This window comes from Geotrypetes seraphini, chromosome 11 (assembly GCF_902459505.1).
Source record: "Geotrypetes seraphini chromosome 11, aGeoSer1.1, whole genome shotgun sequence".
NCBI classification, from domain to species: domain Eukaryota; kingdom Metazoa; phylum Chordata; class Amphibia; order Gymnophiona; family Dermophiidae; genus Geotrypetes; species Geotrypetes seraphini.
This window is the reverse complement of record NC_047094.1, coordinates 129,142,853-129,170,714: the sequence shown is the minus strand read 5'-3', so window position 1 is coordinate 129,170,714 and position 27,862 is coordinate 129,142,853. Positions and strand designations below refer to the sequence as shown.

The window sequence follows — 27,862 nt, the reverse complement described above, 5'->3', positions numbered from 1 at the left end:
GAGGTAGGTCTTGTCAGACAAATCTGATCAATTTCTTTGACTGGGTGATCAGAGAATTAGATAGAGGGTGTTAGCTAGATGTGTTGTATTTAGATTTTAGCAAAGCCTTTGATAGTGTACCACACAGACGTCTAATAAATAAACTGAGTGCCCTCGGGCTGGGTCCCAAAGTGATGGGCTGGGTCAAGAACTGGTTGAGTGGAAGGCAAGAGGGAAATGATCAATGGAAATCACTCTGAGGAAAGGGAATTTACCAGTGGTGTGCCTCAAGGTTCTGTTCTTGGACCTGCTCTTTTTAACATTTTTATAAAAGACATTGCTGAAGGTTGTCAGGTAAGATTTGCCTCTTTGCTGATGATACAAAAATCTGCAATAGAGTAGACACGTCGGATGGTGTGAATAACATGAAGACAGACCTGGCGAAGCTTGAAGAATGGTCTGAAATTTGGCATCTAAAATTTAATGCTAAGAAATGCAAGGTCATGCATTTGGGCTCCAAAAACCCGAAGTAAGGGTACAGTTTAGGGGGTGTAGAGCGGGACTCGGGTGTGATTGTATGTGATGGTCTTAAGGTGGCCAAACAGGTTGAAAAGGTGACGGCGAAAGCTAGAAGGATGCTAGGTTGAAAAGGGAGAGGTATGGCCAGTAGGAAAAAGGAAGTATTGATGCCCCTGTAGAAGAGTTTGGTGAGACCTCATTTAGAATATTGCATGCAATTCTGGAGGCCGCACCTTCAAAAAGATATAAAAAGGATGGGGTCTGTCCAGAGGAAGGCTACTAAAATAGTGTATGGTCTTTGTCATAAGGAGTATGGGGACAGACTTAAAGATCTCAATATGTATACTTTGGAGGAAAGTGGGGAGATATGATAGAGATGTTTAAACACTTACATAATTTAAATTTGCGTGAGTCGAGTCTCTTTCATTTGAAAGGAAGCTCTGGAATGAGAGGGTATAGGATGAAGTTAAGAGGTGATAGGCTCCGGAGTAATCTAAGAAAATACTTTTTCTTTTTTTACAGAAAAGGTGGTAAATGCGTGGAACAGTTTCCCGGAAGAGGTGGGTGGAGACAGACTGTATCTGAATTCAAGAGGGCCTGGGATAGGCACATAGGATCTCTTGGAAAGAGAAAGAGATAATGGTTTACTACAGATGGGAAGACTAGATGGGCCATTTGGCCTTTATCTGCCATCAAGTTTCTATGTCACACAGCCTGTCTCTTGCCTCTTAGTTGCATTCTTCTCTTTACCTTAGCTTTTATTTTTTATCTCTTCTCCCCCTCCTATCCCCCATTCCCATATTCCTCTGTGCCTCTCGCTACCCTCCTACTCCATCTTAAACATAGCCTCTCACCTCCTGTTTGTGCATCAAAGCGCTTGGTTGCGATGGCATCAATCTCATCAATGAAAATGATAGCAGGTGCATTTTCCTTGGCTAACCGGAAGACATCCCGTACCATGCGAGGACCCTCGCCCAAGTATTTCTGTACAAATTCAGAGCCCACCACTCGGATGAAGGCCGCTGGGGAAGTTGAGGAACAGACAGGCAAGTGAAGCAGAGTAATTCTCTTGTCACTATACCTTGTAGACTTACTTCAGTTGGCAAAAACCTCCCTACATAGGGTCTTCTAGAACAGTGTTTCTCAACCTTTTCAAGTCAAATACCCCCTAAGCCTAACAAACACCAACTGAGTACCCCTGCCCAAACTCCACCCCCATAATAGTACTAATTGTAATGCAATTTCTTCCATTCATTTTTCATATACACACACACAATATAATCTTATTAATACATAATAATAACCACATTAAAAAAACAACCAAAGCACACTGTACACAGAGAAAATGTTAATTATTTATATTTGGGGTTTTTTTCAGAGCTCAAGGAAGATGGCTTTAAAATACGCAATGTCACCTCAGTAACAACTATACTAAAAGACAAATATAGTGCAAAATATAAACAGCAGATATAAATTCTCAAAACTGACATATTTTGATCACTAAATTGAAAATAAAATATTTTTTCCTATCTTTATTGTCTGGTGATTTCATAAGTCTTTGATTGCACTTTCTTCAGACTGTGCATCCAATATTTCTTTCTTTCTGCCTCCTGCATGCTTCCTCTCCTCCAGACCTCTTTCCATTCCCCAACATTTCTCTCTGTCCCTCCACGAGTCCAACTTTTTCTTCCTCTCTCCCTGCCTGCCCCCTCCAGCAGAAGCCACCGCCGCCAATTCCCCCTGCCCTACCCAAGCTGACCCTGCCAGAGCAGCAACAGAGATGGGCTAGGCGAGTGCAGCGATTGCACGTAGCCAGCCAACAAGCCTTCCCCCGTCAATTCTGACATCGGAGAGAAGGTTTCAGGCAGCGATTGGCTAGCCCGGAATCTTCTTTCTGACATCAGAATTGATGTCGAGTGAAGGCTTGTGGGCCAGCCGCGTACAGTTGCTGCACACACCTGGCCCATCCCTGATGCTACTGCGCCAGTGGGGCTTGGAATGGAGCATGTCGGGTGACTTCAGGGCTGGGGTAGGGAGGAATCTGCAGCAGCGGCAGTGGCTTCAGCAGGGGGCAGGCAGAGAGAGATATCTCAGGCTGTGGCCAGCCCACATACCCCCAAAACAGGAGGCCCGCGTACCCCTTGGGGGGAACGTACCGCAGGTTGAGAAACACTGTTCTAGAGCTGGGACTCAGTGTGATGCCCCATAATAGCAAGGAATTATTTACACTCACCTGTAGTATGATGAGCCACAGCTTTAGCTAACATGGTCTTTCCACAGCCAGGAGGACCATACATCAGTACTCCCCGGGGTGGGTCAATACCAATCTGAGAAGGAGAGGAGAAGATTAGGTTCTTACCTCAATAATAATCTTTCTAGTAGAAAGACATACAAGTCTTGAACCAGTTATTATCCTTCACTCGCAAGTTTGTAGAAGGCATCTATCTTTTTCTCTCTGTTCTGCCTCCTGCATCTCCTCAGTTTGCATCAAAGCAGTTGAAAATTCCTATAAGAGGAGAGATAAGGAGGCAGGAAATGGGGTACTTTCTGACCAGCCAATTCTGTTCTGATCTGTAACAAGCCAAAGGTAACAAATCAACGCAAATATAATTATAACTGAAAACAAGGTGAAAAAGAGCAAGCAACTTAACTGAGTGCAGCCAGCACTAACACTTATGTAGCTCTAAAGCCTCTTGCTCTTCTCACTGGAATGGAGAGATCAATCAGTACCCTTCAAAGCTGTCTGGCAACAGATACTAAGGGCTCCTTTTACTAAGCTGCGATAGCGTTTTTAGCACATGCAGAATTTTAGCACGAGCTAAACCCACACTACACAGCTAGAACTAATGTCAGCTCAATGCTGGCGTTAGCGTCTAGCACACGCTAAAACTGCTATTGCAGCTTAGTAAAAGGAGCCCTAACATTTGGAAATACAACAAGCAGGCCAATTGAAATCTGACAGGATGGGCCTTCAAGACTCATATGCCTTTCCACTAGAAAGAAAATTATAAAGGTATGAACCTAATCTTCCCTTCTAGTGTAAAAGGCATACGAGTTTTGAACCAATGCATTCCCCCAAGTCTACAACAGGGCAGTTGAGCCTGCTGTGAGCACCAAAGACCCAAAAGTAGCATCCTTTCCTGCTGCCATATCCACTTTGTAAAATTTTGAGAAATTATGAAGGGTGGACCATGTAGCTGCCCTACAAATTTCCTTGGGCAACACTGCCTGGGACTTCACATCTGAAGAAGTCACAGTGTGCTCTCCTGATATACGCTGAAGAAAAAGCTGCGCATATCCACTTGAAAATAGAAGCTTTAGAGGCTGACTTACCCAGGCCACTAGGGCTCATAAGCAGAAAATGATGGTCTGAAACACAAAATTCATTCATCACCTCAAGGTAACGGAGAAGAACTCTCAACATCCAGCAAAGCCAAAATTGTCTTTTTTTAAAACTATGTGATGAAATGCAGGTAAGAATATAAGAACATAAAAATTGCTGCTGCTGGGTCAGACCTGTGATCCATTGTGCCCAGCAATCTGCTCCTGCGGCGGCCCCTAGCCCAAGGACCTGAGCCCTAACCGAGTCTAGCCTTACCTGCGTACGTTCTGGTCTAGCAGGAACTTGTCTAACTTTGTCTTGAATCCCAGGAGGGTGTTTTCCCCTAAGACAGCCTCCGGAAGAGCGTTCCAGTTTTCCACCACTCTCTGGGTGAAGAAGAATTTTCTTACATTTGTACGGAATCTATCCCCTTTTAATTTTAGAGAGTGCCTTCTCATTCTCCCTACCTACCTAGCGATTTGGGGTCTGGGGAGGTGGGAGACCTGAACCCTACCCACAGAAACTGGGAAAAGCAAAGTTTAAATCAATCCACAAGCCACCACTGAAATTTCCATAGGAAATAATGAAGGTACTCACAGTCTCTGTAGTGCCTTTGTCAGCATTTTTAAAACAGCTGAGTGGAGAAAAAGGACCACCTCAGAAACAGCTCCAAATGCACAGGAATGAAGATCTTTGGACTGCCAGCCAGAGACAGCCTACAACCTGTGCCCCCACGGATCATCTGCCAAGCAGTTGGGGACAGGAAAGGCAGTCTGCGACTTGAAACCCAGGTGAGTTTCTGTCCAGACGCACACAGCCTGCACTAGAAACCTGTGCCAGTCACTGGCCAGATTTCCACGGGAAAGGACCCTGGGCTCTTGAAGAGGGTAGCACACAGCAGGCTGGCTCTACAGATCCAGAGTTTCTCTGTGAAGCTGCATTCTGGCTCCACAAGACAGAGTCCTTTTCTTTGACAGGGGACCACTGGGAGTGGTCTCAAGGCACAGAAGCCACCAAGAAACGAACTTTAAGCGAAAAAAATAAGAAACAGAAGCAGAGCAACAGCAAAAGACTTCTGCTCGGACTGCTTGCAGAAATTGAAACTAAGGTTGTTTGCCGACTCTCAGCCTAGGGGGTAGAGCATGTGTTCAGAAAAGATGTGGATTTCTGCAACACCTGGACTGCAGGATGGGATTTGAACATCTAGAAACATAAACATAGAAGATGACGGCAGAAAAGGGCTACAGCCCATCAAGTCTGCCCACTCTGCTTACCCACCCCCTGTCTATGCCCTAATGACCCAATTTCCTTATCTTGACCCTCGTAGGGATCACACATGGGTATCCCATTTATTCTTAAAGTCTAGCACGCTGTCTGCCTCAATCACCTGCACTGGAAGCTTGTTCCAATGATCAACCACTCTCTCTGTAAAGAAATACTTTCTGGTGTCACCATGAAATTTTCCGCCCCTGAGTTTGAGCGGGTGCCCTCTTGTGGCCGAGGGTCCCTTGAGAAAGAAAATATCATCTTCCACTTCGACACGTCCCGTGAGGTACTTAAATGTTTCGATCATGTCTCCCCTCTCCCTACGTTCCTCGAGAGTGTAGAGCTGCAATTTGTTCAGTCTCTCTTCATACGAGAGACCCTTGAGCCCCGAGATCCTGGTGGCCGTCCGCTGAACTGATTCAATTCTGCGCACATCTTTACTGTAATGTGGCCTCCAGAATTGCACACAGTACTCCAGATGAGGTCTCACCATGGCCCTGTACAACGGCATTATGACTTCAGGCTTTCGGCTGACAAAACTTCTATTGATACAACCCAATATCTGCCTTAGATGAAGCCTTCTCCACTTGATTGGCAGTTTTCATGTCTGCACTGATGATTACTCCTAAATCTCGTTCTGCTGAAGTCCTAGTTAAAGTTTCTCCGTTCAAGAAGTACGTCCTGCTTTTACGCTTCCGAGGTGCATGACCTTACATTTCTTAGCATTGAAGCCTAGCTGCCAGGTTGAGGACCAACTTTCCAATGTAAGCAGGTCCTGCGCCATATAATTCTGTAAACTGCATTCACTTACTATATTACATAGTTTGGCGTCATCGGCAAATAGTGTTATTTTATCTTGAAGCCCTTGAGTCAGATCCCCTATGAATATGTTGAAAAGGAGTGGACCCAGGACCGAGCCCTGCGGCACTCCACTGGTCACCTCCGATGTTTTACAGAGGGTACCATTAACCACCACCCTCTGAAGTCTGCCACTCAGCCAATCATTGACCCATGCAGTTAGTGTCTCTCCTAACCCCATCGATTCCATCTTGCTTAGCAGCCTGCGGTGTGGGACACTGTCAAAAGCTTTACTGAAGTCCAGGTACACGACGTCCAAAGACTCTCCCAAGTCCAACTTTCTTGTTACCCAGTCAAAGAAGCTGATGAGATTGGATTGGCAGGACCTACCCTTGGTGAATCCATGCTGACTGGGATCCCGAAGATTCCCTTCATTCAAGATCGTGTCCAATTTGCTTTTAATTAGTGTTTCCATGAGTTTGCACACTATTGATGTGAGACTCACCGGTCTATAATTCGCAGCCTCTGCCCTGCAACCCTTTTTATGCAGAGGAACAACATTAACTAATTTCCAGTCCAGGGGAACTTTCCCCTTACTTAGGGAGAGATTGAATAGCTCAGCCAACGGTTTCGCCAGGACATCGCTCAATTCTCTGAGCACTCTTGGGTGCAAATTGTCTGGTCCCATTGCTTTGTTCACCTTGAGTCTTGCCAGTTCACTGTAAACTTCACCTGGTGTGAACTCAAAATTCTGAAACGGGTCTTCTGTGCTTTGTGTTGCCTTCAACTGCGGACCGTGTCCCGGTGCCTCACAGGTGAAGACTGAGCAGAAGTATTCATTCAGTAGTTTGGCTTCCACGTAACTTCCGTCCGGTCTTCTAAGGCGTACTATCCCGCCTGTGTTCCTTTTTCTGTCACTAATATACCTGAAAAGGATTTGTCCCCCTTTTTAATGGTTTTTGCCAGAATTTCTTCCACTCAAAGTTTTGCCTCCCTAACTGCCATTTTGTAGTGTATGGACTCCTAAAAGGATGTTAAAAGAACGGTACACTCAGTAATAGGGTAGTACTGCAGCGTTTAATTTCACTTACTCTTATTAACAGTGAATTGGCCATGATTCTAAGTCTATATGTGATGCATGAGGTCTTACAGAGCACTGAGCTCTATTGCTTGAATTACAGCTTAGTCTGTAGGTCATAATCACTGTTGCCCATGTTTGTAATAGAAGCAGGTACAATGTCTGCTTAGGTAGAATTAAATCTCCTGCAGATATAAAGACAAATATTAGAGAAGACAGCCATTTTATTCCATTTTATTAATAATTACTAAAGCAGCCAGGCATTACAAAATTCTAAAAAAGGCAGAAAATGAATTATCTATTGCTTTCTTTTATTTAACTTGACTATCAATTGTGTACCTTGGTGCTGTCCAAAGACACAAGTTGAGACACTTAAAAAGATTCCGATTTCTCAATTTTAGCTAAAAAATGACCACTTTATAATGGTATAGCAACTCTTCTTGCTTTTGTTTTTCCCATAGAAATAATTCAATAAACAGAAGGTACTACCATCAATGTGCTGTATAGATCTTTCATTTGGCATGCTCCAGCATTGGGAAAAATGTTTTCCAGCACTCACCTGTTTATACAGCTCGAAGTGCGTAAGGGGTAGCTCCACTGCTTCCCTCACCTCCTGCTTTTGGATATCCATCCCACCTATGTCTGAGTACATCACATCTGGCTTCTGATCTATGAATGGACATCACATACTGTAAAACATGGCCTCCAAAACTGGTTTCTATCTATTAATACAAGATGTTAAATGTGCCACCGTTCATCTCCACTACTGTGGTCTCAAAACATGGACAGTACTTGACAAGGCAGCTAATTCTTCCATGTGACTCAGAGATCCACTGTTTACAGTATCTCTCCTTGACTCTCTGAGAACTGTATAGAAAAAGCATAATGTTCAGCCTACAGGTTTTTCTGCATACACGCTCCTTGAAACTGAGATACAAGGATGCAGTTTTGTATACACAGCAACCTCAATGTTGTTCCTTAGAAAGTTAATATGTGTCAAAATAGAACCCCCTCCCCCATAGTCCCTCTCTGACCTGAAGTAAGCATCATGATACTGCTGTCAGCCTCTGGTGGGAGAACATCCACTAAGGCATTGCTATGTTTGTGTAATGCCACCGAGGCATTGGGCTTCAACAGCTCCCTGTCAATGGTGCTCAGGATGCGCACATAATAATTGGAACCTACAAGAATGAGATGGAAAAGAAACCATAATATCCATGAAACAAAAATATCAAGTTACATATCTTTCATTGAATCAATTTTAAGGTTCTCTCTTTCAAGTTTATGTAAAAATTCATCTCTTTGTTCATCTGTAAAATTCTGACTTTGCTTTCAACAATTTTAAGACATGTTTATTTTAAGTGGGAGATTCATGCTCAGCTAGGAGCCTAGCATAAGAATTAAGAGGGGATGAACCATGGCTGAGGTTCTAATTAATCCACAGCATGATTGGTCCTAATTCAGGGGATGGAGGAGAGCTTTGTTTTGTTTGGGCCTGGAAGTTTGGCAGTTGATGGCTAAAAAAAGGATCACCCCAAAACACTAGTAACGAAGTTCTGAACTAATTACTACATAAATTGAAAATAAATAAATTTTAATCCAACAATGAGTGCAACTTTAGATAGTTGGAATTCAGAATTCCCTACAGCTGTACACTAGAGAGCTGCACGGGAACGGGGATGACGGGAATCCTGCGGGACCCGCGGGGATCCCGCGGGTTCCCCCTTTGGGTCACGGGGATCCCGTGGGGACGCCTCCTAGGGTCGCGGGGATCCCGTGGGGACACCTCCGAGGGTCGCGGGGTTCCTGCGGGGTTGGATCGCAGCGGGGTTGGTCGAGCCGCGAGGGTAGTCTCCTTCTCCTTACCTGCCCTGTCGCAGCACACATCCGAACGGAAATCTTCCCGATGTCAGCGCTGACGTCGGAGGGAGGGCTTAAGCAAAGCCCTCCCTTCCTCCGACGTCAGTGCTGACATCAGGAAGACTTCCGGTCGGCTGTGTGCGGCAGGGCAGGTAGGAAGAAGGCAATGGCGTACGAAAGAAGGGGGAGGGGGCGGACCGCCCCGGAGAATGTGCACAGCCGGTCAGATCCCCCGATCGACCGACAACAGGCCCGGCCAACAAATCTCCCTGCCCTGTAGCCGCGAATCTAAATTACCTCTTACAGCAGCTTCACTACTCCAGCTGCTGTAAGAAGGTAATTTAGATTCGCTGCTACAGGACAGGGAGATTTGTCCGACCGGGCCTGTTCTGTTGTCGGTCGGGTGCAAAAGCGCCACAAAGGTGGAAGCAGGGAGGGAGGAAAGGTGGAGTGGAGAAGAAAAGACGCTTAAGGGGGGAGAAGGCCGCTGAAAGTACTGGGGAAGACAAAGGGGTGGAAAAGAACGCTGAAAGGACATGGGGTAAACGGGAGAAAGGGGGGAAGGACCCTGAAAGCACTGGGGAAGACAAAGGGGTGGAGAATGCCACTGAAAGGACATGGGGAAGACAGAGGGGGGAGAAGGCCGCTGAAAGGACATGGGGAAGGCAGAGAGGGGAGAAGGATGCTGCCTGACAGGACATGGGAAAGATGGTGGGGGAGAAGGACACTGAAAGGAAATGGGGAAGAGGGAATGGGAAGAAGACGCTGGCAGGGAAGAAGACAGAGGTGCCAGACTATGGGGGGAGCGGAGGGAAAAAGATGGGTGCCAGACCAATTTGGGAGGGGGGAGAAAGGGAGAGGCACAGTAACAGAGCAAATGGAAGACACAGAGAGAAGAGAGGCAGTGGATGGAAGGAATTGAATGAGAACATGAAGAAAGCAGAAACCAGGCAATAAAGGTAGGAAAAAAATTATTATTTTTTTTTTTTTTTTTGCTTAAGGATAAAGTAGTATATTAGTTGTGTTGATAAAAATTTATAAACATTAGAGGCTCTGGTAGAAACCCGTTTACAAAGTATGTATTCTTCCCAATTAATATTTCCAAATTAATAAAGTCTTTTTGCTTATTTTTAAATGGGTTTCTACCAGAGCCTTTAATTCAGTAGCATAATTAAATGAAATAACTATTTCTGTAGTTTATAGGGACAGGCGGGGACGTAGGGGATTCCTCGCGGGGACGGGTGGGGACGGAGGGGATTCCTCGCGGGGACGGGTGGGGACGGAGGGATTCCTCGCGGGGACGGGTGGGATTTCTGTCCCCGCGCAACTCTCTACTGTACACGAGCTTAAAAGGGCATAGGCAAGGCCATCACATAGCAGCATGACTTGTGCATAAAGTTCAAGTCAAAACAAAGGCAGAACAGAGTCCCTAAGGACGGTAGGGTTGGAAAGACAACTTCCTTCTTCCAAAACAAAGGCAGAACAGAATATTTTATTTTTATAGATTTATTGAACCAAAATTCTGACATCATTCATATTTTTAAAATACACAAATAGAATTAGAAATGAAGCAATAATTTTGCTCAATACAACATTACATTTTAACTTATCTCATCCCCCCCCCCTTTCTAACACCAACCCATTATCCACACAATAATGTACTGTTGGTATATAAGTAGTCTTATCACAGATGAAAAATATTTAAGTTTAGCAACCGGCTACAAGCTGTAGATGTTAAAGAAGTCCAAAAGGGTTCCAAAGAAACTTGCAGTTGGCTGTCCCCCACCATTTGCCTTTCCATCTGCAAGTGTTGTATCATAATTGCTCTCCACTGCTCCAAAGATGGCAGTTTCAAATCCAAACCATCTGATTAAAATCACTTTTACACCAAATATCAGAGCTATTTGCAAATTATTTCTTAGGCCCTTCAGTATTGGTGCTGCCACAGGACACTTGGTAAACAGTATTTTAGGGGACAAAATATTCCATAATGAAGAAATTTAAATCTAAAATCCTCTGTCAAAAAAAAAGTTTCATTGCATTGCAGGAGTAAAACACATGGTCTAAATCAGCTTCTGGCTGTCTGCATTTTGGGCATTTAGAATCTAGCTGCAGCTGAATTTGTTGGGCCTGCTTTGGCGATACATACAGTCTCATGATCATTTTGTAGTTCATTTCCCAATAAGCAATTGGTAGCTTCATTTTAGAAAATGTTTTCAAGTGAGATTAGATGTCCTCAACCGAAATGTCATCTCCCAGATCCAGAGAACATTTTTGACTGAGCATAACAATCGTAGGGTGGCCATTTTTTTAGTAATAACCTATGATGAAAACACAATGGGATGCCTTGTTGTACATCTAAGCTTCTTTAAGTGACTAAATCAGAGAGTTGCGCGAGGCAGAAATCAAATCCCTCCCCATTTATCTCTGCAAGTAATCTCTTCCTCCCCTACCTGTCCCCATAAAATTCAGAAGTAGTTATTTCATTTAATTATGCTACTGAATCAGAGGATCTGGTAGAGACCCAGTTACAAATAAGCAGAGACACTTTAATTTGGAAATATTAACTGGGAAGAATACATATTTCGTATTGTTTCTACCAGATCCTCTAATGTAAATATAAAATAATAGTGTTTAAGCCCGTTACATTAACGGGTGCTAGAATATATGCCTGTCTGTCTTCCTTTCTTTCTGTCTCTCTCCCTCCTGCAATTTTTCTCTCTCTCTCCCTGGCACCCTTTGTCTGTCTGTCTTTCTTTCTGTCTCTCTCTGGTCCCCTGTCTGTCTTTATTTCTGTCTGTCTCTCTCCCTAGCCTCCTTTGTCTGTCTGTATTTCTTTCTGTGTCTCCCCCCCCCCCCACACTTTCCTTTGCAGAAGCAGCAGTGATATTTCCCTTCCCCTCCAGATCCCTGTGAAGTAGTAGCAGCATTTCCCCCCCACCCACCCCCCATTCCCTTCTCTCCCCCCCCCCTTTCCTTTGCAGAAGCAGCAGCGGTATTTCTCTTTCCCTCCAGGTCCTTGCTGAAGCAGTAGCAGCATTTTCCCCCACCCCCCATTCCCTTCTCTCCCCCCCACTTTATTTTGCAGAAGCAGCTGTGATATTTCCCTTCCCCTCCAGATCTCTGAGAAGTAGTAGCAGCATTTCCCCCCACCCACCCCCATTCCCTTCTCTCCCCCACCACCACTTTCCTTTGCAGAAGCAGCAGCGGTTTTCCCTTCCCCTCCAGATCCCTGCTGAGTAGTAGAAGCATTTTTCCCCACCCCCCATTCCCTTCTTACCATGAGCTGCCCTGCTCCGTTCGGCCCCTCCCCCTTCCCTTCCCGCGTGCTGGCCTGCTGCGGCTGAAGGTTTTTTTTCGGCGTCTCCTCCTGTTAAAATTGTAATCCTGTTAAAACTCCCCCCCTTCCCGCAACTGCTCCTGTTCAAAGCGGCCTGCTGAGGTTCGCGGCCGCTGTAACGAACCTCGCAGGCCACTCTCCAACTCGGTAGCATGTTCCCTCTGACGCAATCGCGTCAGAGGGATCATGCTACCATGTGGAGAGCGGCCTGCGAGGTTCGTTACAGCGGCCGCGAACCTCAGCAGGCCGCTTTGAACAGGAGCGGTAGCGGCTGTTGCGGGAGGATGGGTGGGGGGGAGTCGTTGACATGCAGGCCGCGAACAGGTTCGTGAACAGGAGCGGCGGCAGGACCATGAGGCGGGAGTGAGTTGTTCGGCTTCCCCTATCTGGGGAAACCGCCGTGCCGAGGAGAGCCGGGAGTGAGTTTTTCGACTTCCCCTATTTGGGGAAACCGCCGTGCCGAACTGAGCTGCGCTTCGGGAGTGAGTTGTTCGACTTCCCCTATCTGGGGAAACCGCCGTGACGAACTGAGCTACGCTTCGGGAGTGAGTTGTTCGACTTCCCCTATCTGGGGAAACCGCCGTGACAAACTCAGCTGCGCGTGGGGCCGTAGTAAGCGTGGGGCATGCTGCACTCTTGGCGGCCATGGACATACAGATCATGGAAGCACGCCGATAAGAATGTGCATGCGCCGCCTACGGTTTTATTATATAGATAAATACTTCAGCTGATGAGGACTCAAGTTATGACATCTGAAGACTGCCTCTGAAGATGGCCAAAATTCCCTTATACCAAGCTTGGCAGGCCGAAGCAAAATCCCTAAACCACAGATGCTGGCACCTCAATGACTCAGGGATGCTGCCAGTTACAGCTATGCTTCATAGAAGGAAGTTCCAGCCACCTTTGAAGGAGGTAACCATCAGCTAATGAAAGGGTTAGCAAATACTTCAACAATGGAGAAATAAAAACAATTCTATTGAACACAATACAAAGTCATCTGCAATATACTACATTTCCCAAAGCTAACATACAGTAAAACCTTGGTTTGCAAGCATAATTCGTTCTAGAAACATACTTGTAATCCAAAGCTCTCGTATAACAAAGCAAATTTCCCCATAAGAAATAATGGAAACTTGGACGATTCATTCCACAACCCAAAAACTTTAATAGAAAATACTATACTGCAGTACATTTAAAACAGTCACTACACTTTCACGTCAGCAGCATCAGAGAAAGAAGAACCATCGGCTCAATTGTGATGCGCGTATACAGTGCATACTTGTATTGCAAGACCTCACAGCATCTTCAGCTCAGTTGCGATGACGTGCTGTGAGCCTACTTGCTCGTATTGCAATACATTGCACGTTTATCAAGTTAAAATTTAATAAAACATTTTGCTCATCTTGCAAAACACTCACACACCAAGTTACTCGCAATCCAAGGTTTTACTGTACTCTTATTTCAGTCAATAAATTCATTTACCACCTTTGTCATCTGGAGATTTATTTTTCCATCAAGTTGGTTCCAGTTTCTCTTTTATTCTGCTTTCTCATGTCTTCTGCATATGCCACCCTGCTCTGCCCCGATCTTCCCCCTGAATGCCACCCTGCTCAATTTTCCCCCCGAATACCGCCCTGCTCAATCTTCCCCCCGAATGCCGCCCTGCTCTGCCCTGATCTTCCCCCCGAATGCCACCCTGCTCTGCCCCGAACTTTCCCCCGAATGCCGCTCTACTCGATCTTCCCCCCTGAATGCCACCCTGCTCGATCTTCCCCCTGAATGCTGCCCTGCTCTGCCACGATCTTCCCCTGAATGCCGCCCTGCTTTGCCCCATCTTCCCCCCGAATGCCGCCCTGCTCTGCCCCGATCTTCCTCAAATCTCTCCTGCCCTTCCCCGGCCGGCGAGGCTGTGGTTTTAACCCACGGGTTAAAACCACAGGCTCGCAGGGCTAAAAACAATTTTTAAAAAAGTTAAAGTTAAAAAAATAAATAAAACGCCCCGACTCTACAGATAGTCTGTGCATGCGCGTGGATCACACAACAGCGATCCGTGCAGGCAGATGGGGGCATTCCTCCAATCACCCCCATTTGCATATTTGTCTTTACTGAATTAATAGGACCTGCCCAGATTGGGCCCTAAGGCCAGTACTGGGCAGGCTTGCAAGGCTTGTGTCCCGTATAAGGACATTCAGTTGAGGATGGGTTGGAGTGAGCTTTGATGCAGACTCCAGTAGATGGAACCTAAGCAAACTTTCTTATCAAACTTTTAGGAAGTCAATCAAAACTTATCTCTTTGACAAATTTCTCTAACTCCATTTCTACCATGATGTACTTCTAAAATACTTCCAGGAAAAATTTGATTAATCTTACCATGTTAATGTAATTTTGAAAGTTTTTTTGTAATATCGCTGTCTGTATACAGTCTCTTCCTCTGTAAACCGCTCTGAACTGTTTGTAGTATTGCAGTATCCTATATAATAAAAGCCTACCTCGTGCATGCGCACTCCTATCTGCATGCTTCCATAATCCGTAGGTCTGTGGCCGCAGGAGTGCACATGCGCAAGTCCCCAGCCTTACTTCCCAGCACCTACCACTCGCCGGCAGGACTGGACGACAGCGCTGGACTCCCTGTTCTCCGTGTCGGCTCCTCTCACCAGCGTCGGAGAAGGCTTCCGACGGTAGCAGGATCAAGAGGAGTCACGGCGACACCTCGCAGGAAGGGAAGCCCAAAATACTCCAGCCGCAAAGAGATGCCACGGTCCCGTCTCCAAACCAGCCGGTTCCAGCAGCGTGTGCAGCACTCTACACACGCTGCTTCGGGGCCTTTTATTGCCCTGATTTGCTCTGCCGCGTCTCTGATGATGTCATCAGGGGCGTGCAAGAGTAAATCAGGGCAGTAAAAGGCCCCGAAGCAGTGTGTGTAGAGTGCTGCACATGCTGCTGGAATCGGCAGGTTTGTCGGACCGCGGGAAGGGAAGGGTGGGGGCGACAAGGGATTAAGGGAGCAGGCAAAACCGAGGGGAGGGAAAGGGGGGGGGTAAGGGAAACGCTGCTGTTGCACAGGGAAGTGGTGTGAATGCTGCTGCTGTGGCTGCTGCACAGGGAAGGGGGGGATCTAAATGCTGCTGTACAGGGAAGTAGTGGAGGGGGAGGGAATGCTGCTGCACAGGGACATGGAGGGGGGGAATGCTGCTGTGGCTGCTGCACAGGGAAGTGGGGGGGGGGAGACAGACAGATAGAAAGAAAGCCAGACAGCGAGAGGAAGGGAAACAGAAAGAAAAGAAGAAAGGCACAGGGGCAGAGAGAGACACAGAAAGACAGACAGACAAAGGGGGCCAGGGAGAGAGACAGACAGAAAGACAGCGGGAGGGAGAGAGACACAGAAAGAAAGACAGACATATATATTCTAGCACCCGTTAATGTAACGGGCTAAAATACTAGTATAAAAATAAAGTTATTATTATTACTCCTCCGTCCCACACAGGTGAGTATTCCTGACGGGGAGTTGATTGGTGTACCCTCCTCACACTATTGTTCACTTTAATTCTCTTAACTTTTAAGATACTATCAACCCCATATTCTTTATAGTGTTGTACTTATCTAATATGTGGTTCAGCGGTTGAACCCTTAAAGAAAGCTTACTTGAGATCTCGTTATGCTAGTAGGGACCTGCTAATTAGGGAGAAACAAAATAGAGAGTAGAATGAGAGTCTTATATGTGTACTTTCTTTTTCGAAAGCTACTAAAATACTTATACAAATTATGAGGAAGCATTGGCATATATTAGGACTGCATGCGATCTTGAGTGAATTCCCTATATTAGCCTTTCAGAGGGGGAGGACGATTGGGCAAATGTTAAATTTTAAAAAGTTTCATGAACATAAGGTGGATGGGCAGGGCTCTCATGAAGCATGTGGGAGATGTCAGTGATGCGTGAGCACCATTGAGGGAGCAAGTTGGGAGGTCCCAGGTAAACACATGATCATCAGGTCAAGTCAAAGTACAGATTGTAACAGAAAGTGGGTCATATATATGATCATATGTCCTTGTAACCTGATTTATATAGGTAGAACGATCCGCCCAGTAAAAGTCCGTCTCAATGAACATAAATCGCGTATTAACAATAGGAGGCTGGAAGCTCCGATGGTGCATCACATGATTGAGCAGGAACATACAGTGTCCGAATTAAGGTGGCGAGTGATTGACAGCATTCAAGAAGGGAAAGTGGGAGGTAACATCGAAGCAGCATTAAATGTGAAGGAGCAACGTGGAGCAACGCAGCGATAGAATGGTCTATGTTTTTTTGACTCTGCCGGCGTACAGATGGTATTTGTTCTTGCATCAATAATTAAATCCGCCATGGATAGGTTAAACATAAGGGTACGTAAGGGGGTAGGCCTCATGATGCAAGAGCTATAAATAGTGAAGTAGAAGACGACGACGCCATCTTGCATATTAACTGATTTGCGGGGTGGAAGTTAGCGGCAATGGTAAGCAAAGAAGACAATAAGTTTGATATCACCATGGAGTTTAGATATAGTTTTGTACGATTTTAATAGATGTGATATGTCTTTCATTTAGTGTGGATCCCTGACAAAGCGGAAGCGAAACATGTCGGGTCCAACCGCTGAACCACATATTAGATAAGTACAACACTATAAAGAATATGGGGTCGATAGTATCTTAAAAGTTAAGAGAATTAAAATGAACAATAGTGTCTGGACCGGTAAGGAGGGTACACCAATCAGCTCCCCGTCAGGAATACTCACCTGTGTGGGACGGAGGAGGGTGTTTCTGAGGTCTATGACAGAAGATATTTAGTTCTTTAAAGACATATAACTCTAGGAGGAAGAGATCTTAATTGAAAGAAGATTTTGAAGTGGCTGGAACATTTAGTTTGAAATTGGTGTGATTTGAGTTCCAAGACATAAGCATTTGCCTTTATTGTTTGGCACAGAGGTCATGCACCTTGGCAGCAGAAACCCATGCAGAACTTACACCCTAAACGGTGAGACCTTAGCAAGGACTACAGCAGAACAAGACTTGAGAGTGATCATTAGTGAAGACATGAGGGCTGTCAATCAAGTGGAGAAAGCTTCATCCAAGGCTAGACAAATCATGGGTTGTATCCATAGAAGTTTCGTCAGCCGAAAGCCCAAAGTCATAATGCCATTGTACAGATCCATGTTGAGACCTCATCTGGAATATTGTGTACAATTCTGGAGGCCACATTACCAAAAAGATGTGCTGAAAGTTGAGTCGGTTCAGCGAATGGCCACCAGGATGGTCTCAGGACTCAAGGATCTTCCGTATGAGGAACGACTGGGTAAGTTGCAGCTATACTCACTCGAGGAATGCAGAGAGAGGGGAGACATTTATTGAGACGTTCAAATATGTCAAGGGCCGTATCGAGGTGGAAGAAGATATCTTTTCTTTTATAGGACCCACAGCAACAAGAGGGCATCCATTGAAAATCAGGGGTGGGAAATTTCATGGCGACACCAGGAAGTACTTCTTCACCAAAAGGGTGGTTGATCACTGGAATAATCTCCACTACAGGTAATTGAGGCCAGAAGCGTGCCAGATTTTAAGAAAAAATGGGATAGGCATGTGGGATCTCTTCATGGAGGAAGTTAGGGGGTGAGTCATTGGCAGACTTGATGGGCCGTGGCCCTTTTCTGCTGTCATTTTCTATGTTTCTATATTACTTATGCAGTTAGGGTCATATTTATGCTTAAGTCTTCTGTCAGCAATCTGGCAAGTAAGACCAAGGAGGAAACAAACAGACAAGACACCGATACAGGCTTTCCTGCCCTTGCCATTATTTAGGAGCAGCACAATTTTGAAGTTTAATTTAAAAAAAAAAAAAATGGACTCCAATCTGTTCCGTGAATCTCTAGGAGCTCTACTCAACATTAGTCTTGCTCCACCCAACTCAAAACAGGTAAATGCAGAATGTACGGGAGAGTGAGAGTGTAAGAGAAAAAGAGACAGAGATTGAGACAGAGAAAGAGTGTGAGAGTCAGTGTGAGAATGAGTGTGAGAGGGGTTAAATACATAAAGTATGTGCACATTATTCTGGTTCCTTCCAGTCCTTGTTACAGGGCCTATTAAGTACCTGTTGTAGAGCCCACAATGGCTGTGTTCTGATCCACGGCTTCCAAAAACTGTCCGATCACCAGTGGAATGCTCTGGATACGCTTCACCTCTTCTTGCGCATGGAGGAACTCCTTCTTCAGGTTCTTCTGTTCGTCCTTTATATACTCCTCCTGTACTTCCAGGAATTCCAGCTCCTGCTGCAGCTTCTGTAACAGATACATAAAGCACAGTTACTTACCGTAACAGGTGTTATCCAGGGACAGCAGGCAGATATTCTTAACACATGGGTGACGTCACCGACGGAGCCCTCGGTACGGACCTTTTTAACTAGAAGTTTCTAGTTGGCCGCACCGCGCGTGCGCGAGTGACTTCCCGCCCGACGGAGGAGTGCGTGGTCCCCAGTTAGTATAAGCCAGCTAAGAAGCCAACCCGGGGAGGTGGGTGGGACGTAAGAATATCTGCCTGCTGTCCCTGGATAACACCTGTTACGGTAAGTAACTGTGCTTTATCCCAGGACAAGCAGGCAGCATATTCTTAACACATGGGTGACCTCCAAGCTAACAAAGAGGGAGGTGGGATGGTTGGCCATTAGGAAAATAAATTTTGTAACACAGATTGGCCGAAGTGTCCATCCCGTCTGGAGAACGCATCCAGACAGTAGTGAGTAGTGAATGTGTGAACTGAGGACCAAGTGGCCGCCTTGCAGATTTCCTCGATGGGCGTGGAAAGGAGGAAAGCTACAGAAGCAGCCATAGCTCGGACTCTGTGGGCCGTGACAGTTCCTTCCAGTGAGAGACCGGCCCGAGCATAGCAGAAAGCAATACAGGCAGCAAGCCAATTGGAAAGTGTCCGTTTGGAGACAGGACGACCCAAACGGTTGGGATCGAAAAACAAAAATAGCTGAGGGGATGTTCGGTGAGCTCTGGTACGATCAAGATAGTAAGCAAGGGCACGCTTACAATCCAGTGTGTGCAACGCCTGTTCCCCAGGGTGCGAGTGAGGCTTAGGGAAGAAGACGGGCAGCACAATGGACTGGTTGAGGTGAAAAGCTGAGACCACCTTGGGAAGGAATTTAGGGTGGGTACGCAGAACAACCTTGTCATGGTGAAAAACAGTGAACGGTGGGTCGGCAACCAGTGCATGCAGTTCGCTAACCCTCCTGGCAGAGGTGATGGCAATCAGGAAAAGCACCTTCCAGGTAAGGAGTCTAAGAGAAGTTGTGGCAAGAGGCTCGAATGGAGGTTTCATGAGAGCTGAGAGTACCACATTCAGGTCCCAGACGACTGGAGGAGGCTTGAGGGGTGGTTTGATATTGAAGAGCCCTCGCATAAATCTGGAAACCAGAGGATGAGCCGTGAGGGGTTTTCCGAGAATGGGCTCATGAAACGCAGTGATGGCACTGAGGTGGACTCTGATGGAGGTAGTTTTGAGGCCAGCATTGGACAGCGAGAGCAAATATTCCAATACGGTTTCCACCGCTAAGGAGGTGGGTTCCTGATGATGCCGGAGACACCACGAGGAGAATCTGGTCCATTTCTGATGGTAACATTGGAGGGTGGCCGGCTTCCTGGAGGCGTCCAAGATGAGGCGGACCGGCTGAGATAGGTTCTCTGGAGAGGTCAGCCCGAGAGAAACCAAGCTGTCAGGTGGAGCGAAGACAGATTGGGATGCAGTAGAGACTGATGCTGCTGCGTAAGTAGAGTAGGAAACACAGGAAGGAGAATGGGTTCCCTGGAGCTGAGTTGGAGCAGGAGTGAGAACCAGTGTTGGCGAGGCCACCGAGGTGCGATAAGAATCATGGTGGCGTTGTCCTTGCGGAGTTTGGACAAGGTCCGCAACATCAGAGGAAGTGGAGGGAAGGCATACAGGAACCGATCCCTCCAATCGAGCAGGAATGCATCCGGAGCCAGACGGTGAGGAGAGAAGAGTCTGGAACAGAATTGGGGCAGCTGATGATTGTGAGGTGCTGCAAAGAGGTCCACCTGCGGAGTGCCCCCATCGAGCAAAGATGGAGAGCAGAGTTGGAGGGTCCAACGTCCACTCGTGAGGTTGAAGGATGCGGCTGAGATTGTTGGCCAGAGAGTTCTGTTCGCCCTGGATATAGACCGCCCTGAGAAAGAGATTGCGGTCCGTGGCCCAGGTCCAGATGCGCAGAGCCTCCAAACAAAGGGGGCGAGATCCGGTGCCGCCTTGCTTGTTTATGTAGTACATGGCGACTTGATTGTCTGTGCACAGGAGGAGGACTTGAGGACAGAGAAGATGTTGGAAAGCCTTGAGGGCGTAGAACATGGCTCTGAGTTCCAGGAAATTGATGTGATGACGACGCTCCTGTGGGGTCCAAAGTCCCTGGGTGCGTAGATCTCCTAGGTGAGCTCCCCACGCGTAGGGGGACGCATCTGTGGTGATGATCATAGAGTGGGGGGGCAGATGAAAAAGTAGACCCCTGGAAAGATTTGAGGAGTTCAACCACCATTGGAGAGATTGCTGAAGAGATGATGTCACAGAGATGGGATGAGAAAGAAGATCCGTAGTCTGTGACCATTGGTTGGCGAGAGTCCACTGAGGCGTACGAAGGTGGAGACGTGCCAGAGGAAGGACATGCACCGTCGAGGCCATGTGACCCAGGAGGACCATCATCTGTCGGGCAGGAATGGAGGGATGCATGAGCACCTGACTGCAGAGATGGAGCAGGGTCCGCTGGCGATCGGAGGGGAGAAAGGCCCTCATTAGCGTGGTGTCCAGAACTGCTCCAATGAATTGAAGTCGCTGGGTGGGAAGCAGATGCGACTTGGGGTAGTTGATCTCGAACCCCAGGAGGTGGAGGAGAGAGATGGTGTGATGAGTAGCTTGTAGCACGAGTTGAGATGAAGGTGCTTTCACCAACCAATCGTCCAAGTAGGGGAACACCTGGAGGTTGTGAGACCTGAGGAAGGCCGCTACCACTATAAGGCACTTGGTGAAGACCCTGGGGGAGGAAGCGAGGCCGAACGGTAGCACCTTGTACTGATAGTGGTGGTGCAGTACCTGGAACCGCAGGTAGCGGCGAGAATTTTGATTGATGGAGATGTGAGTGTAGGCCTCTTTGAGGTCCAGGGAACATAGCCAGTCGTGTTGAGAAAGAAGAGGGTAAAGCGTGGCAAGGGAGAGCATTCTGAACTTCTCCTTGACCAGACACTTGTTGAGGTCCCTGAGATCGAGAATGGGACGGAGGTCTCCCGTCTTTTTGGGAACCAGGAAGTAGCGGGAGTAGAATCCCTGACCCCTTTGATCTGGAGGTACTTCTTCGATGGCATTGAGAAGGAGGAGGGATTGAACCTCCCTCAGGAGGAGGGGGGTTTGAGATGAGTGTGAAGCAGACTCTACGGGAAGGTTGTCCGGTGGAAGAGTCTGGAAGTTGAGAGAGTAGCCGTGGCGGATGATGTTGAGGACCCACTGGTCCGACGTGATGACTTCCCAACTGCTGGAGAAAATGGTGAGACGACCCCCGATAGGCTGTGGAAGAGGTAGCAAGGGTGGATGACTGGCTATGCCCTGGAGAGAAGAGTCAAAAGGGCTGAGATTGTTTAGCAGGCTGAGGAGGCTTAGAGGGTTGAGTGGCCTGAGATCGAGCCTGGGCATGGTGCTGCTGTTGACGGGGTCGCCGAGATTGCTGGGGAGGCGGATTGAGTGGCCTGGCTGAGAACCTCCGCTGATAAGATGATTGAGGCCGATAGGGTCGGGCAGGCGGAGCCTTCTTTTTCAGCTTGATCAGGGTGTCCCACCTGGTCTCATGGGCAGAGAGTTTCTGGGTGGTGGAATCCAGCGACTCTCCAAAAAGTTCATCCCCGAGACAGGGGGCGTTGGCCAGACGATCCTGGTGGTTGATGTCCAGGTCGGAGACTCTGAGCCAGGCTAAGCGACGCATGGCTACGGCCATGGCAGAGGCCCGAGAGGTGAGCTCGAAGGAGTCGTATATCGAGCGGACCATATACTTGCGCATTTGGAGAAGGCCAGAGATGTGTTGTTGGAATAGCGGGACCTTGCGCTCAGGAAGGTACTTCTGGAGGGCAGACAGTTGTTGGACCAAATGTTTCAGATAGAAAGAAAAATGGAAGGAATAGTTGTTTGCCCTGTTGGCAAGCATGGCATTCTGGTAAAGCCTCTTGCCAAACTTGTCCATGGTCTTACCTTCTCTGCCAGGAGGGGTAGAGGCATAGACACTGGAGCCCTGAGTCTTTTTTAAGGTGGATTCAACCAGAAGGGACTCATGGGGCAATTGAGATTTGTCGAATCCAGGAATAGGGATGACACGGTAAAGGTTGTCCAGTTTACGGGGGCTCCCGGTACCGTGAGGGGACTTTCCAAGTTTTTGTAAAACGTTTCCCGCAGGATGTCATGCACGGGAAGCTTGAGGAACTCCTTAGGAGGTTGCTCAAAGTCTAAAGCCTCTAGAAAGGCTTGAGACTTCTTTGAGTCAGATTCTAGGGGAAGGGATAGGGCAGCAGACATTTCTCTCAGAAATTTAGAAAATGAGGACTGCTCTGGTTTAGAGGTGGCATCGGGTGCCGATGGTTCCTCATCAGATGAGGAGGGATCCTCCTCGGTACCGAGAGGAGTTTCCTCCCATAAGTCAGGGTCCCTGACCTCTGGTGCATGTCGAGACACCGGGGTGGAGGGCGCGGTATATGGCGAGTCTTGGACAAAGACTTTCCAGAGCGCACCGAAACGGTACCAGGAGAGGACGACCGGCGTCGATCTCGGTCCCGGGAAGAAATGCCGTACCGCCTGGTGCCGAGGAGGATCCAATGTGGCATGGGAATGAACCACCGGATCGACATGGAGTTGTTCGGCCGAAAGGATCGGCATGGAGGTGTTTACCGGTACCGAAGGGGTGGACACCGGGGGCTCGGTACGGGGCTCGGGCCGGTCTGGTACCGGAAGGAGCGGTGCCAGGATAGTGGGCAACAGGTGTTCAAGTTGTTGCTTTAACTGTTCCTGGAGTTGAGCTTTTAAGATGGCCGAGATACGGTCATCCAGGGGTGGCATCGGAACCGCTTTCTTTTTCTTCGGTTCCTTGGATGCCGCTCCACGCCCCGGCGATGAGGAGGCCGATGACGAGGCACTCACCGAGATCGGGGCGGAGCGTTTGCGGGACCGGTGCGATGCCGGTAGGGCTGGTGTCGCCACCGTAGCCGGAGGGCGCTCGAGGGAAGAGGAAGGCTTCTTAGCCGGCTTACCTGGCGCCAGCGACGCCGATGTGGGGTCGGTCGGTGTCGAGGTCCGACGGTGCCGATTTTTGATGGTACCGCCGTTGAAGATGAGGAGTCCATCGCCGACTCGGTGCCGAAGAGAAGAGTTTGTTGAATTCTTCGGTTTTTAAGGGTTCTCTTTTGAAGAGTGGCACAGCGGGTGCAGGAGTCCGCCCGATGCTCCGGACCCAGACACTGCAAGCACCAATTGTGTGGGTCAGTGATGGAGATCGGGCGTGCACCACCGCTGGCACTTCTTAAAACCGACCTGCGGGGGCATGAAGGGGAAGATAGCCTCCGCAAAATCGAAGCCCGAGGCCTGTATACTGGCAAACAGGCCCCGCCGGGGCAAAAACGAAAAAAAAAGGGGAAAAAAGCAAAGTTTTTTTTTTTTTTTGGCAAATCAAAGTAAAATAAACCCGAAGGTAAAGAAAGAAAAATAAGGAAAAAAAGCGCGAGCGGGAAGGCAAAAAAGTGGTTTCAACGGCCGTTGAAAAAAACACACGCGTCTTCTTCGCTCCGCGGAAACGAAAGAAACTGGGGACCACGCACTCCTCCGTCGGGCGGGAAGTCACTCGCGCACGCGCGGTGCGGCCAACTAGAAACTTCTAGTTAAAAAGGTCCGTACCGAGGGCTCCGTCGGTGACGTCACCCATGTGTTAAGAATATGCTGCCTGCTTGTCCTGGGATAACATACACTGCTGCAGCAAAGATGCTTAAAAAGTATATGCAGGAGAAAGAGGCTAAACAAATGAAGCAGTGAAGAGAGATACCCAAGGCAATTTTAGAAGATTCACACACTCACACATACATGTAAGTAGCAATTTTAGGAGAAGTGCTATTTACACATGATGTAGCCAGCATGCCTAAATTTGAAGGGGGTATGTTCTGGGCAAACATAAAAAGTTTACATATATAACCCCTATTTTGCAAATGCTTGCCTTAGAAATTTCTCTCATTGGCATTGCACCTTCTCTGAATCATGTATAACTTAACAACAACAACAAAAAAAAAGAACTTGCCATACTGGATCAGACCAAAGGTTCATCTATCCCCAGTATCCTGTTTTCCAACAATAGCCAATCCATGTCACAAGCTCCATGGCAGAGTCCCAAAAAGCAGCATGATTCCCACACTACTTAACCTCAGGGATAAGCAGTGGCTTTTCCCCAGATCTACCTTAACAGTTTATGGATTTTTCCTCCTCCAGGAATTTGTTTTAAAACAAAGCTAAACTTGCTGCTTTTTACCATATTTTCTAGTGACAGTTCCAGACACTAAACATTAAATGAAGAAATATTTTCTCCTCTCTTTTAGACATACTACTTAGTAGAGCCATTGTTCAATTAAGATTCCTGATCGCAATTAAATCACAGATTAAAAATTCCAATCAGTTGGAAGTGATGACATCAATTATGAGTGGTTGCCATGTCAGTATACAATATATATTACACAAGTTTGGTTCAGAATGTTTTTTTTCTGCTTTTCCTACTCCAAATCTAGGGTGCATCCTATGGAGCAAAAAATACGGGTAGGTTTCCTTAATTAGTGGTTAGTGCTGTGTTAAGGGAGTATTGGTTTAGAACAGGGGTGGGCAAACTTTTTGACTCGTGGGCCACAATGAGTTCTTAAATTTGACAGAGGGGCCAGACCAAGAGCATCTTTCTATCCCTCCATCCCTCTGTGCAGCAGAACCCTTGCCCAGCTTTCCATCCTTCCCTCCCTCTCATCCCTCGTGCAGCAAACCCTTCAGGCACCTACCCCGCCCGCACAGCTGACCCTCCATTGAAACCCACCGACCGCGAGCTCTACATACCTCCCTCCAGAGCAGCATCAGGCGGCAGCACTCTAAACAGGCTGCTTTGAGGCCTTCCATGTGCCGTGTTACCGATGACATCATCAGTGATGGAACAGAGGGAATTTCCCAACAGAGAAGGTCCGCAAAGCAGCCTGTTTAGGGTGCTGCCGGCCCGACGCTGCCCTGGAGAGATGATATGTAGGGCTCGCGGTCGGCGGGGTTCGGGTGGTCAGCAGGCAGATTAAAAACTAAACAGGCTGGATAAGGCCGCGGGCCGTTGTTTGCTCATGTCTGGTTTAGAACACTTTTAGAGTGGGGTCATACCTGTATGACTTAAGTGCCATCTCACCAGGAATATACTGAGAAATGCACTATGGGCATGCATTTTGGGGGTCTATAGCTAGATATTTTGGGGAAGGGTTTTAAGCAGGTAAAATAGATGACTCCCGAAAGTTTCCTGTTTGGGAAACTGGAGGCTTTTTTTTTGTCACAGTACAGTGATACAGGAGTTATTGGGGAAAGAGGAGCAGTTGCTAAGATATGCCTCCTTTTTATTTCTGGGGGACATAGGTGAATTAATAGTAAGCTGTAATTAACTTTGAGTTAATAGCATTATTTGCAAACTAAGGGTGTTGTGATGGGGCAAAGACTTGCACTAAGATAGGTTTTGAGGTGTGTAGTTTGTACCTTCAGATACCTGTACTGTGAATCAACCAGTGATTTAATAACAGCTTGTTACAGGTGTAGGATACTCATTCATGGGTGATTCAACAGTACAGGTATCTGAGGGTACAAACTATAACACTTCAAAACCTATCTTAGTGCAAGTCTTTGTTACTGTTGCGAATTTCGTCGAGTACTGACTTGCTTACATTGCTTATTTATTGAGTGTTGTGATGGGGGCCACAGTGGCCCCTGCAATTACATGCCTTTACATTGGCAAGGTTTGAGCAGCTGAATGTCCAGAACCAGCGGTCATACAAAATCTGACTCCAGGCCTGCAGAAACTCCGACAGCTTGCCTCTGATTTGCAGAATAATAATAACTTTATTCTTCTATACCGCCACAATCTTGCGACTTCTAGGCGGTTTACGACCTCTCTCAGCCTCAAGTCACTGCAACTTACTTGGCAGATGGAACAGCTTGGGAAGCGGAGGCATGGTTGTGTCAGGGACCAGAAAACCCTCTGCTTGAAGGCCCTGTGAGAACCTTTGCGACATGGCACTGGAATACTGATGAGATTGTCTGGAGCCCTTTGCCAAATAACAGCTAAAGCTATTCTTGCAGGAGAGTCTAGCAAGAGTAGCTTAGATGTAGTCCCCTACTCCACTGTCTGATCCAGAGCATTCTGTGCACAGAACAGAAGCAGCTGATGCCTTCCCAGGACACGAATAATGTCATATAGGGCATCAGCTACTTAATTCACACCAGACAAAAGAATATGAGGATTCATCACCCTCACTCTCCAAAGTACGCAGTTTGGACAAACAAGCGCGTGTGACAAAGGACGCTGCCAAGGCAGCTTTGACTCCTAAAGCCACTGCTTAATCACCTGCATGTTCTTAAGCACCACTCCACCTTTGCTGTGCTACCAGGGAATCCACTTTAGGCTGACTAAAAAGAAGCTAGAAAGGGAGGTGCACTGAAGATGGCGTCCGACTGACTGAGTCACACTGAAATGGGCTCCAAACCTTACTCTCTATTTCCTTGAATTATTTCTTGAAACTTTTCTGGAGAAATGGGTAAGAGGTACGGGGAAAACTAGGACTTACCCTTTGGAGTCCTCTCCACTTCCCCTTTCCACCACTGAAAGATTCGTCATCCAAACAGCACATCCTGTTGGAACGGGTGCTGGCGATGAGGCAGCCTAGCCGAGGCTCAATACCACACTGAGCCCAGAGGACAGACTTCCACCCTCGATTTCCAGGCATGAGTGCTCATCCGGAGCAATTGATGACGCTGCATGCAGCAGTCAGCTCAGCGGCGGTATCATCGTTCGAGGAGAGTGACCAGAGTTATGGAGGGTGTAGGCAGAAGAGTTATTCGCCACCACGGAAGGAAATGCTGAACATTGCTTGGAATTGGAGGGAGTAGTTGGAGGGGTATCCGAGTTGGAAAGATCTAATTCGGCGCAAGGATGGTAGTGAGCTTTCTGGACCCTTTTGGTTAGATCAGCACATGTCACTTTAGGACTATCTGAGACGCTGTGTCCCACTTGGAAAAAACAGTGATGGGAAATAAAGTTATGGTTGAGACTTCCCTACAATAAGTCTGAAACATGATAATCACTGTCCAGGAAATAAGAAATGTAAAACTGGAGAGGAAAATGGAGGAGGCCACACAAAGATCTGGGTGAAATTAAAAGTAATTCCTTGACTTATGCTCAAGGTTTGGCAGGATTGAAGAATAAAATGGAGAACTATACTCGCAGGTTAAACCTGTGGTATGTCAGCTTTCCTCAATCAAAGAATTTAGCCCCCCTCGAATTGTTTAAGAAGTATCTAGTGGAGATTCTAGGGGTCCCCAAAGAAGCTGTGCCTCCGCTCTCCCGTATCTATTTTCTTCCAGGAAAACC

General features: G+C 47.3%; 1 protein-coding gene across 4 annotated transcripts in view; it reads right to left on the bottom strand.

The window, feature by feature from the left end:
- PSMC4 (proteasome 26S subunit, ATPase 4) overlaps positions 1 to 27,862 on the bottom strand; it is a 133,375-nt gene that overhangs the window by 19,483 nt on the left and 86,030 nt on the right. For all 4 annotated transcript variants that reach the window (XM_033963210.1, XM_033963208.1, XM_033963211.1 and 1 more), the window contains exons 3-7: positions 18,281 to 18,467; positions 7,997 to 8,143; positions 7,522 to 7,631; positions 2,732 to 2,825; positions 1,353 to 1,520 (exon numbers count right to left, since the gene is read on the bottom strand). In XM_033963210.1, the coding sequence (XP_033819101.1) occupies positions 1,353 to 1,520; positions 2,732 to 2,825; positions 7,522 to 7,631; positions 7,997 to 8,143; positions 18,281 to 18,467 (706 nt within the window). The remainder of the gene's footprint in view (positions 1 to 1,352; positions 1,521 to 2,731; positions 2,826 to 7,521; positions 7,632 to 7,996; positions 8,144 to 18,280; positions 18,468 to 27,862) is intronic.